Below are 11,674 nucleotides of genomic sequence, written 5' to 3'. Positions count from 1 at the left end.
CTGAATCCGGGACCATTCTCTTTACTGCTGAAGCCAGTCTTTGTAAAAAATCTGTGAAAGATTCTTTTGGGCCTTGTACAACCTTTGTAAATGACTCAGTTTTTTTTTCCTGGTTCCTCAACTCTGTCCCATGCATTCAAGGCTGCTGTTCGACATAAAATTAGGGTTTGGACATCATATAAACATTGTGTTTGTGCTGAAGCATATTGACCTTCTCCAATAAGCTGATCCTGGCAGACTTGTATTCCTTTATCCCTCCACTGCTTTTCTATTTTTAGCTTTGTCCTTGAACCAAGTTAGCCACTGAAGCCTTTGACTGGGTTCAAGAACAGCTTGTGCCAGCTCCCGCCAGTCCTGTGGTACAATCCTATTATATGTTGACCAAGAGTTTAACATTTGATTTACATATGGGGAATGCATACCATAAGATACTATTGCCTCCTTAAACCTTCGTAAATCTATCATTTCAATTGGAGCCCAAATATTTTGTGTAGTCATTTGATCAGGCGACTGCTGTACGGTTACTGGACAAACTAAGGGTGACTGTGTGAAAACAGACTTTCTTTCTGTAACCCTATGATCCAATCTTGAAGCAGCTTCACTGTTAGTTTCTTCTGTCTGAGTTTTTACAGGTTTAATAGGTTTTTCTAAAGCTGTCATCCTGGCACTTAAATTGACTATCTTTTTAAATAGTAAAATGAGGATAAACATAGTAATAAAATGCATAATTCGATCAACATTAATCTTCTCATATAGCTGTTCCATTGTCAGACTGTCTAAAATTGCAAACAAAGCCCAATTTTCTTCCAATGTACACAGAAAACCCATTTTTTTTAATGTGGAAAAAAATTTTTTCTTTTAAATAGTTTCCTTTAAAATATCTGATATGTTAAGTGACTTACCAAGTCCTTGTAGAACAGTACCAATCCGAGGGAATTTCAAACAGCCACCTAGTGTCCGAGGTGTGAGTCCAGGGAGAGAGAGAGAGAGAGAGAGAGAGAGAGAGAGAGAGAGAGAGAGAGCGCAAGCAAGCATAGCCACACGTTCTGCCTAAGAGCTTGAATCCAGCCACGTGTTCTCGCTTGAGCCTAGTCAAGCCTTGGCTCTGGCTACCTTAAGCTCCAACCACGTGCGTTGGTTTTACAGGCAGGGGCCCTGTTCGGCAGGGCAGGCCTGAGTTGTTTGTAGCACTGGCTTTAAGCAAGTAGCTCAAGGTTAGTCCGGCCTGAGGCCAAGCCGACCTGGGCCCCGGCTAGGGAGCCGGCCGCCCTGGCGGGAAACCAGACCTGCCGGCCGCCCTGGCGGGAACCCGGACCTGCAGCCAAGCCAAGTTAAGCGGGTTTAATGGATTCTTGTCACGTTGGGCGCCAAATGTAGATGTAACCAACCGTCTTATTAAATAAGAAACACAGAGCCGATTCAGAGAAGAAAGCCAAGAGGTCAGAACTAAGAGCCTTACCCTTCCTGCTTCAGCTATCCTGCTTCAGCCAAGAGAGCTCTCCAAAAAAAGGGGCCTACTTCCTGTGTGTATGTCTTTAAACAGTCTAGATGTTCTGCCTTCTCATTGGTTGTAAACTAAACACGTGACTGCCTTGTCACTGCCTGTATGTACCACCCTCCAGGTCCTTAAAGGCGTACGCCACCACCGCCACGCACTTGCTATGGCTCTAAAACTCTGACCCCCAGGCAACTTTATTTATTAACATAAAATTAAAATCACATTTCAGTACAAGTAAAATACCACCACAGAGACCTTCATTTTTCTTCAGTTGGTTAGTGAGCATTGGTATTACAACCTGTCCTCTAGGCTCCCTGTGGCAGGTGAGGCAAGCCAGCAAGTGCGTGCATTGGGCCCTTATTCCTATACTGGACCCTGGCCAGAAAATATCATCTAAAACTAATAACAAGTAAACTATATAATAAAATCAATTTCTAGTCATTATGAATGACTGATATACTATTCTAATTCATTAATAGAGCACACATCAGTGTCTTCCTCTGGGCTCTGTGAATGAGTACAGTGTGCCATTCATACACACCAGTGAACATAAATGACAAAGATGTAACATACATGAAACAGATGTAACATACACAACATAGGTTGAACACATATACATATACACATACACCATCCTACATTCACTCACATATACACAAAATACACATGCACAATACACACACACACACACACACACACACACACACACACACACACACACACGCTCCCACTGATGTAGGTGTGTGGGATCTAACTCATCGCAAATCTGTGACAGTCACCAGGCTGTTTTGGATGGTGACGTGACTGCAGTCCTGCAATTGGAGAAAAGGAAATGTGGTTAAGGCATGGACAACTCCTGTTTTGAAACAGCTTATACCTTTTATATTATACCAAAAGAGAGCTTCATGTGACCCAGTCTAGAACATGTAACCTAGGTATGCCAGAGGGATCCTGAAATTACTCTCTTGCCACTAGCTCCAAAGTGCTGGATTATAGGCAAACACCACCATGGCAGATTTCAGTAGTTCTGGGAAATGAGTCCAGGGCCTGGTGCTTGAAACAGGAGCACTCTCCCAACTGAGCCACATCCCAAGCAATAAGCCTCTGATTGGAGAAGCTCACTGAAGTTACATAGTTCTCATCCTAGCACTGAAATCCTGATGTCAATAGAAGCAATGTCAAAAGATCTGGCACCCAACACTCCTACCAAGTTCTCCACATGGTCGGATTCAGTGTCTCCCCGTGTATCTTTGCATCTATTTTCCAGAGTCACTTGTGAAACATTCCTTTATTAAAAGGGACCAGGAAGTTCAGTGCAGTATTGGAATCATGATGTCAATCAGATGGTAAAGGGGACCTAATAGTCCTTGAGGAGATACTCACACTTGGCATACAAAGTCATAAGGATTTACCAATCTGAAAGCCTGGCTATGTAGCCTCAGCTGGCCTCAAACTTGTGATCTCCTGCGGCAGCTGTCTAAGTGCTGGCGCTACAGGTGTGCTTCACCATGGTCGGGTTTGGAGGAGGTCTTGCCAATTGGGAACTTGAGAACTGGTGTTTTAGACATTTTTTTGTTTTTACTTGTGCAACATCTTTCAAAATTCTAGCACCTAATCATTTTGTATTCCAAGATAGAGCTATCTATTTTTTAACAGATCTTTTTTAGAAAGATCTTCCCCACATTCAACTGAAAACCTGGTTTGATCCATGAGACTAGAAAACAGGGACTGGAGTATATGGTACAGTGTTTAACAACACCCACTGCTCTTGCAGGGAAGTGGGCAGTGAGCAATGGCTTGACTCCAGATCTAGGGCATCTGCCAACTTCTTCTAACCACACAGGCACTAAACTCATGTGAAAATGCAAATAGAAAGAGAATTAAACTCAAAACAGGGTCTACTTTTAAAAGACTACACAATGAAGTTAAAGAAATAAAAATAATGAAATAAAAGTATATATATATATATATATATATATATATATATATATATATATATATATACATACATACTTTTTAAAGAAAGCTGAAGTTTCATTAGGTCTTATTTTACTGTTAGGATCAGGAGTATGATGCAAACTATATATAAATACATACACGCGTTCAGTATGATACATAGAAAACACATACAGAGTTCTACCACTTGGAATTAGCACTCTGATCTCAGTATCTTAGCCTTCCTTCAATCTCTGTGCTGTATCCCTCAATCTTATATATTTTATAGGACTGGGTTCTGGTCTTTTCACTATGTTGTTGCATTCCTTCTGAATCAAAGTGGATGAAAAAGTCCAGGTTAATGTAAAGTAAAGTGCCAGAATCTCATTGATCTGAGGCTGATCTGAGGCCCTGAGGCCTGATCACACTAAGTGTGTTGTTATCACAGATACAAACTGGGAGAAAAAAACCACCTCCCTAGGCAGGTGAGCACAAAACTTCAGAATGAAATATGCTTAATTTATCTATCTTACATGGCTTTTTCTTTGGCATTCTGATCACCCTCTGAAACCTAGTAACTGACATTGATGAAGAACAAATGAATAAGTAATAAGCCTTGAATAAGCTAATGGATTCCATACTTTGTGGGTTATTTCTTTTCCCCATGTTACTGGGGATGGAATCCAAGGTATCAAGCATGCTGAGGACACACTCTGCCCCTAAGTCCACCCCAGTCCCTCTTCCTTTATCCTCTCAGCAGCCTGTAAAGTACATAGTATTAGTATCCCCAGTTATCAGGAAAAATGGTCCAGATGGCCAGCACCCTCAAAGACAGTAAATGACCAGGTTGCAAATATAAGAAACTGATATCCACAGCCCACTGCTTCCTAGATACATGGTTATTATGGATTTCTAGGAAGGTGGGTGATGAGGTTGATCTTCCATGAGGATCAAAAAGATGTTCAATCACATCAGCTCTATGTCCTGGCTGGGAATATGGCCTTGATTTCTTGTACACAGATACATACACAGAAGAGAGCTGAGTCCTGATTATGAGAATGAAATCCTCTCTTGGGACAGAATTCTATTACTTTTAATCCATAAGATGTTAATGTAAAAATTCCAACTCTGAAATGAGAAAAAGTAAAATTACAGTCGAGCAGATATCCCCCGTCTCTTTCTTCTCTCTCCTCTCCATCTTTCCTCTTGTCCCCCTTCTTTTCCTTTCTTTTCCTCCTCTTCCTCCTCCCCTTTCTCTTCACCTTTCTACCCTTCTCCCCTCCTCTCTTCCTGTCTCTCGTCTTCTCTGCACAACTCTTCCTCCCTCATAGACCATGTGGAACTCCTTCTCCTATTCCTAGTCATCATTGTCATTGTCCTGTTAGACCTTGTCTTCTTTGTCATAGTCTCAACCACCCTCCCTCCCCCTCTCTTTCTTCTCCTCCTCATCCTTTTCTTGTCCTCCTCCTCCTTCCTCCCCTTCTTTTTACCCCTGTACGTGTACCGCCCTCTCTGTCTCACTCTCTCTGGATCCCTTTCTTGGCCTAATGATGCAAAGGAACTCAACAGTAGAAATGAGAAGGAAGAAGAATCAAACAAAAAGTTAGGTCTGTTAGGGCAATCATTTTGAGTAGCAAGTTGGGGGTGTGCTGAAACCAGGGTCCAATAGCCCCTGTGAGACAATATCCAGTGTACAAAAATTTATTACAAAACAAAACAAGATGATTCATTGCTTTCTCAACATTAGCTCTGCCGAGAAACTCAGATTAACATGACATTGGGAATGATAAGAGATGACACTCGTATGCAGTGTCCAGTGTGGAATTTCTTTAACCTCTGGCTCTTGAAGTCACTTCTTGAAGATGGAGCCCAGCAATGGTGTCAGCACATCTTTTAAGAGCAGCTGGTTTTAATTAGAATATGCACCTTAAAGGGAGGCTTTCATAGCAATCACTTAAGACACTCTGGATATTCATTTTCACAGTGTTCTGAGCCATGGAGCATTTTGCTCTTGTACCATCCAGACCTGAATCCTACATACTCACTGTTTATATTTGGGTGCACACACCACTGCAATGGATTCTGGGAGCATCTTCTGGTAGCAAAAATGAGTGTGTAAATCCACACTCGACAAGAAGGCTGTCTGGGTTGGATGGGTCTGAGAAGACAAAAGAAGCCAAGAATTCCCAGTGAGCCCCATGCCTGATCCACAAAGGAAAGCAGTCCCGAGGAGCTTCAACAACTGGTTCCCACCATGAATCCCGAAATCACGCCAGGAAAACACTCTGGTCTACTAGGTGGAGAAGGAAGAAGGAATTATCTCTTTTGTCTTCCTGAACCATAAAGGTCCTAAGCTGGTCATTCACTGAGGACAAGATCCCTTTATTCATCCAAGCCTAGTTATACTGACTGCCTAAAGAGTAACCAAGTTTTGTCCTTCAGCATCTAACTTACCTCTGCTTCCCTCCTGCTAACAGCAGACTCTGATTCCATCTCCCTCAGAGTTCCCATGACTACTTCAAACATCAGTTCAATAGACTCTCAGGGTCTTCAGCTCCAAGCCTTCAAACCTGCCTCTGAGACCTCCCTATGTGATTTCTCCCTGTTAAGAGGAGACCCTTCTGCCCTTCGGGTGTGGTGCTGTAAACACTACTGCCACATTATCTTACCCCTCTTTCCTTCCCTTCCCTCCCCTCCTTCACTTGCTCACCAGGTGTAAACACACATCAAACAACTGCATGCCAGAATGGGGAGGAACCTTGCAGATGTTAAGCCAAGAAAGCCAGATGTGAAAGTCATGTATCTATCCATTGCATTTCAGGACATAAGCAAATATGAAGTACTGATAGCAGGGAGGGGGCACACTTAGGAGATTAACTCTATAGAGATCAAAGTAGAGACAGTTAGAGCAAGCGGGGGATCAGTCTCAGAGGAAGGAATTTGGAAAGATGGACCAGGCTCTCAGCAAATTCCTCTTTCCTCAAGGAGTCATTAAACTCTGCTGTTCATATATGTACACTACAAGTAAGCTATATTTTAAAATATCAAGCACTTGTAAAACTAAAAGTCAAAGAAAAAACTAAAGTGAAGGAAACAAAAAATAACTAGACAAAATCATGATGAAACCATTTCCCAATTCTTGTACATGTCCGTACTCGGTTAACCCAACTCTGCACAAAGCAGCCTCATCTCTCTCCCTTTCGCCTATAATCTTGGCCTAGATAGATGTGATCCTCAATATGGCAGTCCTGACAAGCTCCACAATAGCAGTAATTTCATCAGATGACTTTGTTTTCAAGCTACGGTCTGCCTGTGTAGCACAGGTTGGTGCCAAAGTCACCATCCAGCAGGCCCACCTTCCTGAAGGCTAGGCTTCCAGGACTGTGCCGTACACCAAGCTTTCCATGGCTTCTTTAAACCTTGCAGTCTCTACCAACCAAGGCGTAAAAGTCATTAGCCACCATTCTCAATGAGCTGATCCTCTTCTGTTGGAGCCTGTCCCTGGGTCACATACTGAACTCATTCCCCCACTGTCCCTGCTGTGCATCTTCTGTGAACCCCATAACCATTTCTCCTGCAGCCTGTGTCTCTGTCATCCCGCACTGTGTTCCTGCTCTCCTCATTAGATCTCCTCCTCAGCTGTCAGCCAATCACTTCTCTTGCTGTCAACACTCCTTATTTACCAGGTTTTCTGGACCACCTCCATTCAGAAGCCACACAGATTCCTCTCCTACCTTCACTGGGCTTCCCCAAACCTCCATCCAACTGCCAGCAAAGGCTCCATAGATGTGATATCTCACAAGTGCCTTAAATTCCACAAGGTAGGACTGAACCCCACTTCCAAAGTCCATCTTCCTCTAGATGCCCTACTCATGCTTATGATAACTGCCATCCCCATGGGTCCCACTCCAAGCCTGCCCTGTCACAGACTGGACAACCTCTATTCCTCAGCCCCTGGATCCCTGAAATCCCACATTCCTGTGCACATGGCCATCACCCTCTCATCGTCATTGGAAGTCACCAGCTCCCAAACGTTAACTGACCTCCCCACTGTTACCAGCCTTGCAATTCCTTCATTTTACCTTCTGAGTCTGGCTTTGATCACATCATTGTTCTGCCCAGAACACCCAAAGAGTTCTCCCTTTACTCAAAAACAGGTCTGTTCTTTCTGCCCTCACCCGACAATGGAGAGCATGGCTCTGAAGGGTCATGTCAACACAAATCTGCCATCCTTTCCTAATATCAACCACAAATCCCAACGGACAAGACTGCTCACTGATGCAGGACCACTTCCCCAGGAAGCTCTCCTTGGGCTTCTTTGTAAGTCATTATAAGTCACCTCAAGTGGGAATCCTCTTTCCATGAAACCCACAGTGCCCTATATTTATCTCCTGAAAAGTAGAATGGACTCTGCCTCATCAAAACTGGTGCTCATTTTCTGTGTGATCTCCAGGCACAAAAGGACAAATTTCCATCTGCCATGCTATATTATTGTTAGGCAAAGCAGTAAGAATTTATGTAACTGGAGCATAAAGATACAGGAAACTGCCTCACATATCAGCAATTCCCAAGCTGTGAGTACAAAAGTACTTGTGATCTCGCAAAACCTAGAAATAACCAACTGATTGTGGCTTACACCTGTCACATTCTAAGAGAAACTGCATGTTCTGTGAGTTTGAAGCCATGAAAATGAGAGAATCATTCAGAAGAACTCTCTAGGGAAGGAACTCTATTTCCTTCAAGATCACCACAAGCCTGCACAGCATGGCCAACTACCTGAAAATCTTGCATGAAGGTGCTCTTTTGGTGTGCACAAAGCAAGTGCTTCTCCATAAAGACAAAATGCAATCATTAGAATGAATTATCTTGACGTTAAAATACGTCCAGTCATACAGCTTTTAGGGACATGGTCTCTACACCATGTTCTCATACATCCTAGGAAAGCTACCATTATTCATCTATTCACAAAGTATTGGAACTTTGAAGAATTACTTTGAGTAAGAGATAAAATTAGAAGAGCTGGAAATACACCAGGAAACGTGCCTTTGACTCAACGCTGAAACACTAGTGACTGCATGTGCTCAGAGACAGATGATCTGGAATGGATTGACTTTGTGATGAGAAAGAAATAGGCAGTGTGTTTAGAAGAGGAGCTGCCACAGGGAGGTCAGTTTGCTTACATGAATCCAACCTAAGGTGAGAAGCCCCAGCTCTTCTTGAACAAAAAGGAGTTCCTCCTCGTTCTCCATACAACAGTAATTAGACGTTCCCTTCTGCACAGGGATTATAACATGACTGATGTGGTATTCTTCCTTTTCCTGCCAAGAGAAAACAACTTGTTACAATTCCCTGGCACTGTCAACCCACTCTCTCATAACACAAGTAAGTGAAGCCCCCACCCCAGTGAATGACTCTCATCCTTCTCCCTCACCTCAGTGTTTCTCCACCTTAACTGCTCCAGTGCTTTGCTGGGAACTGTATGAAGGCACAGAGGATAAGATGAACCTGACATGTCCCTCCTAGCACATCCTGAGACTAGAGTCTTCCCTGCAGCAGGCAATAGGTCTGATTGAGGGTCTTGAAGTGTTTAATTTATATTCCAAGGCTTACCACAGAGTAGGTGGTCAGACCAGGCTACAAAAGGAACTGAGTCCTCCTCCTTTTAGAAGTAGTCAATGTGCCTGTCTCCATGTCTCATACCTGACATTCTGCCTGACAACCTGCCTGCTTTTACTTCAATGTCTCACTCTGTATGTGAGCCAGGTTTGAATTTGTAGGAAGCCTCCAGCCTCAGTTTGCCAATGACTGGGGTTACAGGCACTAGGCACCACTAGAGTGAAAATTTCTAACTATAGCACTGAAGCAAATTATTCAATTCAAGGGACTCTGAAAAGCAACCAATTGCAAAATCATCAAATTCAAGGTGGCCAGGCCTTGTCATCCATGGTTCCTTCTGTGGAGTGATAAGTATAGACACAGCCCCTGGATATGTTTTCTGGGAGTCATAGGAAGCCAAGGGGGAAGAAACAGTCTCAGAACAAGGAGCTTTCCTATCTTTACCAGGGTACCACATAAGACTCCACATGTTTCCACTCCTTTTTTTGTGTTGTTTTTGGCAGAAAGCAGGAACCTATCCCATAAGTCTTTTGGAAGGATCACAGGGCGGAGGCCTTTGGAGTTCAGAACTGCAATGGAAAAGAGAAAGAAATCTGAGGTTACAGGGCCTGGTGTCCCTGAGCAGAACTCAGTCTGGTAGCCTGGAGGAAAAACACAAATTCATTGGTATTCTCTACAGCAGCCCCTCTCCCCATGATGGAACCACAAAATAGGCAGGGAGTTTTTTCTCCAAGCTCTGGCCACAGCTGAGTGGTAGCTGTGAGCATGGTCTTTACTGTCAGCTTAAGTGGATGGAACAACATATTTCTGGGTGTGACCATGAGTCGGTTGCAAAGAAATTTCTGTGTGGGTTCACAGACTCAGTGAGCAAAGGGCCCTCTCAACTCTGGTGGGTAACATGAAGACTAAACAGGACAAACAGGCAGAGAAAATATAAACTTCTGCTGAGTCCCTCCTGGGACAGACATGTCTTCTTTATCTGTGGTTCAGATCTCCAGGTCTGCTGGCCACTGGACTCTCAGGTCTGGACTTAGTTTTCCCTGGGTCCTCATGGGTTTTGAGACTGAGTTTCACAAAATTGGCTTCCATTGTCTGTACCTTTCAGACTTAGACTGAGCCAAACTACAAGTATTCCAGAACTTCCACTTGAGGAAAGCCTGTTGTGAGCATGCTCAGTCATGCAGACCATTTTCCCCAAGAGTTTTGAGGCCACAATAAACCCCACCAGATTTCAAGAGGTTGCAGTTGCATGAAAGCATACAAAGATTTTCTCAAGGTCATACTATCACAGACTGTCCCTAATAGGGTATGTCGTAGGGATGGAGGAAACCCTTGAGACCCTGGAACTACAGGGTCACCCATGGCACACACCGCCTAGAGAAGTCGCAGCCTCAAATCCAAATGTGAGTGAAAATGGTGCACTTAGCTCAGCAAAGTTCCAAGGACAGATGGCTCCACTTAGCTGGAACCAGTCATCCCTTTCCTGATTATTCTCCAGTCCAATAGGTTCCTATTGAGCAGCTTACTCTTGCTTTTTCATTACATTACACAGATGTGTAGATTGCTGAGTGCACAGGCTCACAGCTGGGAAAGGCTAACTCTTACATCTGGAAATGTGTGGATTGCTTAGTGCACAGGCTCAATTCTGGCAAAGGCCGACTCTCTCACCTGTGCCTAACTGAGACAGAGTACTAAAAATTGGCTTACAGCTCCTCCTCACTCAAGAAGAGATTTTTGACTCTTGCAAGGCAAGACAAGAATCAACCAATACTTTAGAAACATCTGAAAAGTCAGCTTTGGTGATGCACACTTGGAATTTCACCATTTGCCTGCTGAGGTGGCAGGATCTCAAGTCAAGTCTATTCAGGCTGTAAAAATAGATGTTACAAATGAAACAAACAACATAAACCAAATGAGATGAGATACTTGAGAACTTTTTTTCAGAAATATGTGTATTTTCCCTTTAAAATCCTTTCTGTATGAACTGTGAGTGTGTTTGCACATGTCCGTGATCTGTGTTTGTTTTTCAGAATGTCCATGCTGATGTGTGAGCAAGGATGCACAGGTGCTTCAGCATATCTGCAGATGTGAACTGACTGCCTGGAGTGCTGATCTTCCCTGGCCCCTTTGGTCCAACAGAATCTCTTCTGTGCTTCTGTGTCTGCCCAGCTAGCTGTGCTGTAAGAAACCAGGTCTTCTCCTGTCTCCCTGTCCCATCTCACCTGAAAAGAACCTTGAATGTAGAGGTGGCCAACCACACCTCACTGTCACATGCTTTCTGGAGATTCCATCTCAGGTTTGGACACTGTTACTGCTAGCGCTTCACCCACAGAGTCAACATCTCTGGCCCTACTTGAGGATTTTTTGTGAGAGTCTACCAAATGCTGAAAACATAATCTCATGCACCTGAAATTCTGTTGCCCTCACATCTCTCCATTATGTCCTAAAATTATCTGAGAGTCCAAGTTTCATAAAGTAACCATTTCTTATGATGGAAAATGATTTAGTATTTTCTTAATGTGCTTCTTCAAATCTCTACAGAGCTCAGAAAAGATGAGGATCTGAACTCAAGCAAGTTTTGAGGAAACTTATCTGAGTAAACTAAGTTAAAGGTTATTTTGACAA

The 11,674-nt window shown here is 43.4% G+C and overlaps 1 protein-coding gene across 1 annotated transcript; it reads right to left on the bottom strand.

The window, feature by feature from the left end:
- Positions 1 to 1,418: 1,418 nt before the first annotated feature.
- Positions 1,419 to 11,486, bottom strand: LOC131901476 (STAM-binding protein-like). The gene is made up of 6 exons (XM_059252607.1): positions 11,477 to 11,486; positions 9,494 to 9,618; positions 8,614 to 8,751; positions 5,479 to 5,591; positions 4,462 to 4,561; positions 1,419 to 2,310 (listed from the first exon to the last, which is right to left on the bottom strand). The coding sequence occupies exons 1-6, from the start codon at positions 11,484 to 11,486 to the stop codon at positions 2,254 to 2,256; spliced, it is 543 nt and encodes a 180-aa protein (XP_059108590.1). The 3' UTR covers positions 1,419 to 2,253.
- Between the last annotated feature and the right edge of the window lie 188 nt (positions 11,487 to 11,674).

The sequence above is a fragment of the Peromyscus eremicus genome, unplaced genomic scaffold (assembly GCF_949786415.1).
Source record: "Peromyscus eremicus unplaced genomic scaffold, PerEre_H2_v1 PerEre#2#unplaced_91, whole genome shotgun sequence".
Taxonomy (NCBI): domain Eukaryota; kingdom Metazoa; phylum Chordata; class Mammalia; order Rodentia; family Cricetidae; genus Peromyscus; species Peromyscus eremicus.
The sequence above is the reverse complement of the archived record's forward strand: the minus strand, read 5'-3'. Positions and strand labels throughout refer to the sequence as shown.

Excerpts from the sequence above, each read along its gene's own strand:
- LOC131901476 (XM_059252607.1), bottom strand. Across the intron at positions 5,592-8,613 it reads TCACCTTAGGTTGGATTCAT|ACCCATCCAACCCAGACAGC; the intron begins GTAAGCAAACTG and ends TTGTCTTCTCAG. Across the intron at positions 2,311-4,461 it reads AGGACTCAGCTCTCTTCTGT|GACTGCAGTCACGTCACCAT; the intron begins GTATGTATCTGT and ends CTCCAATTGCAG.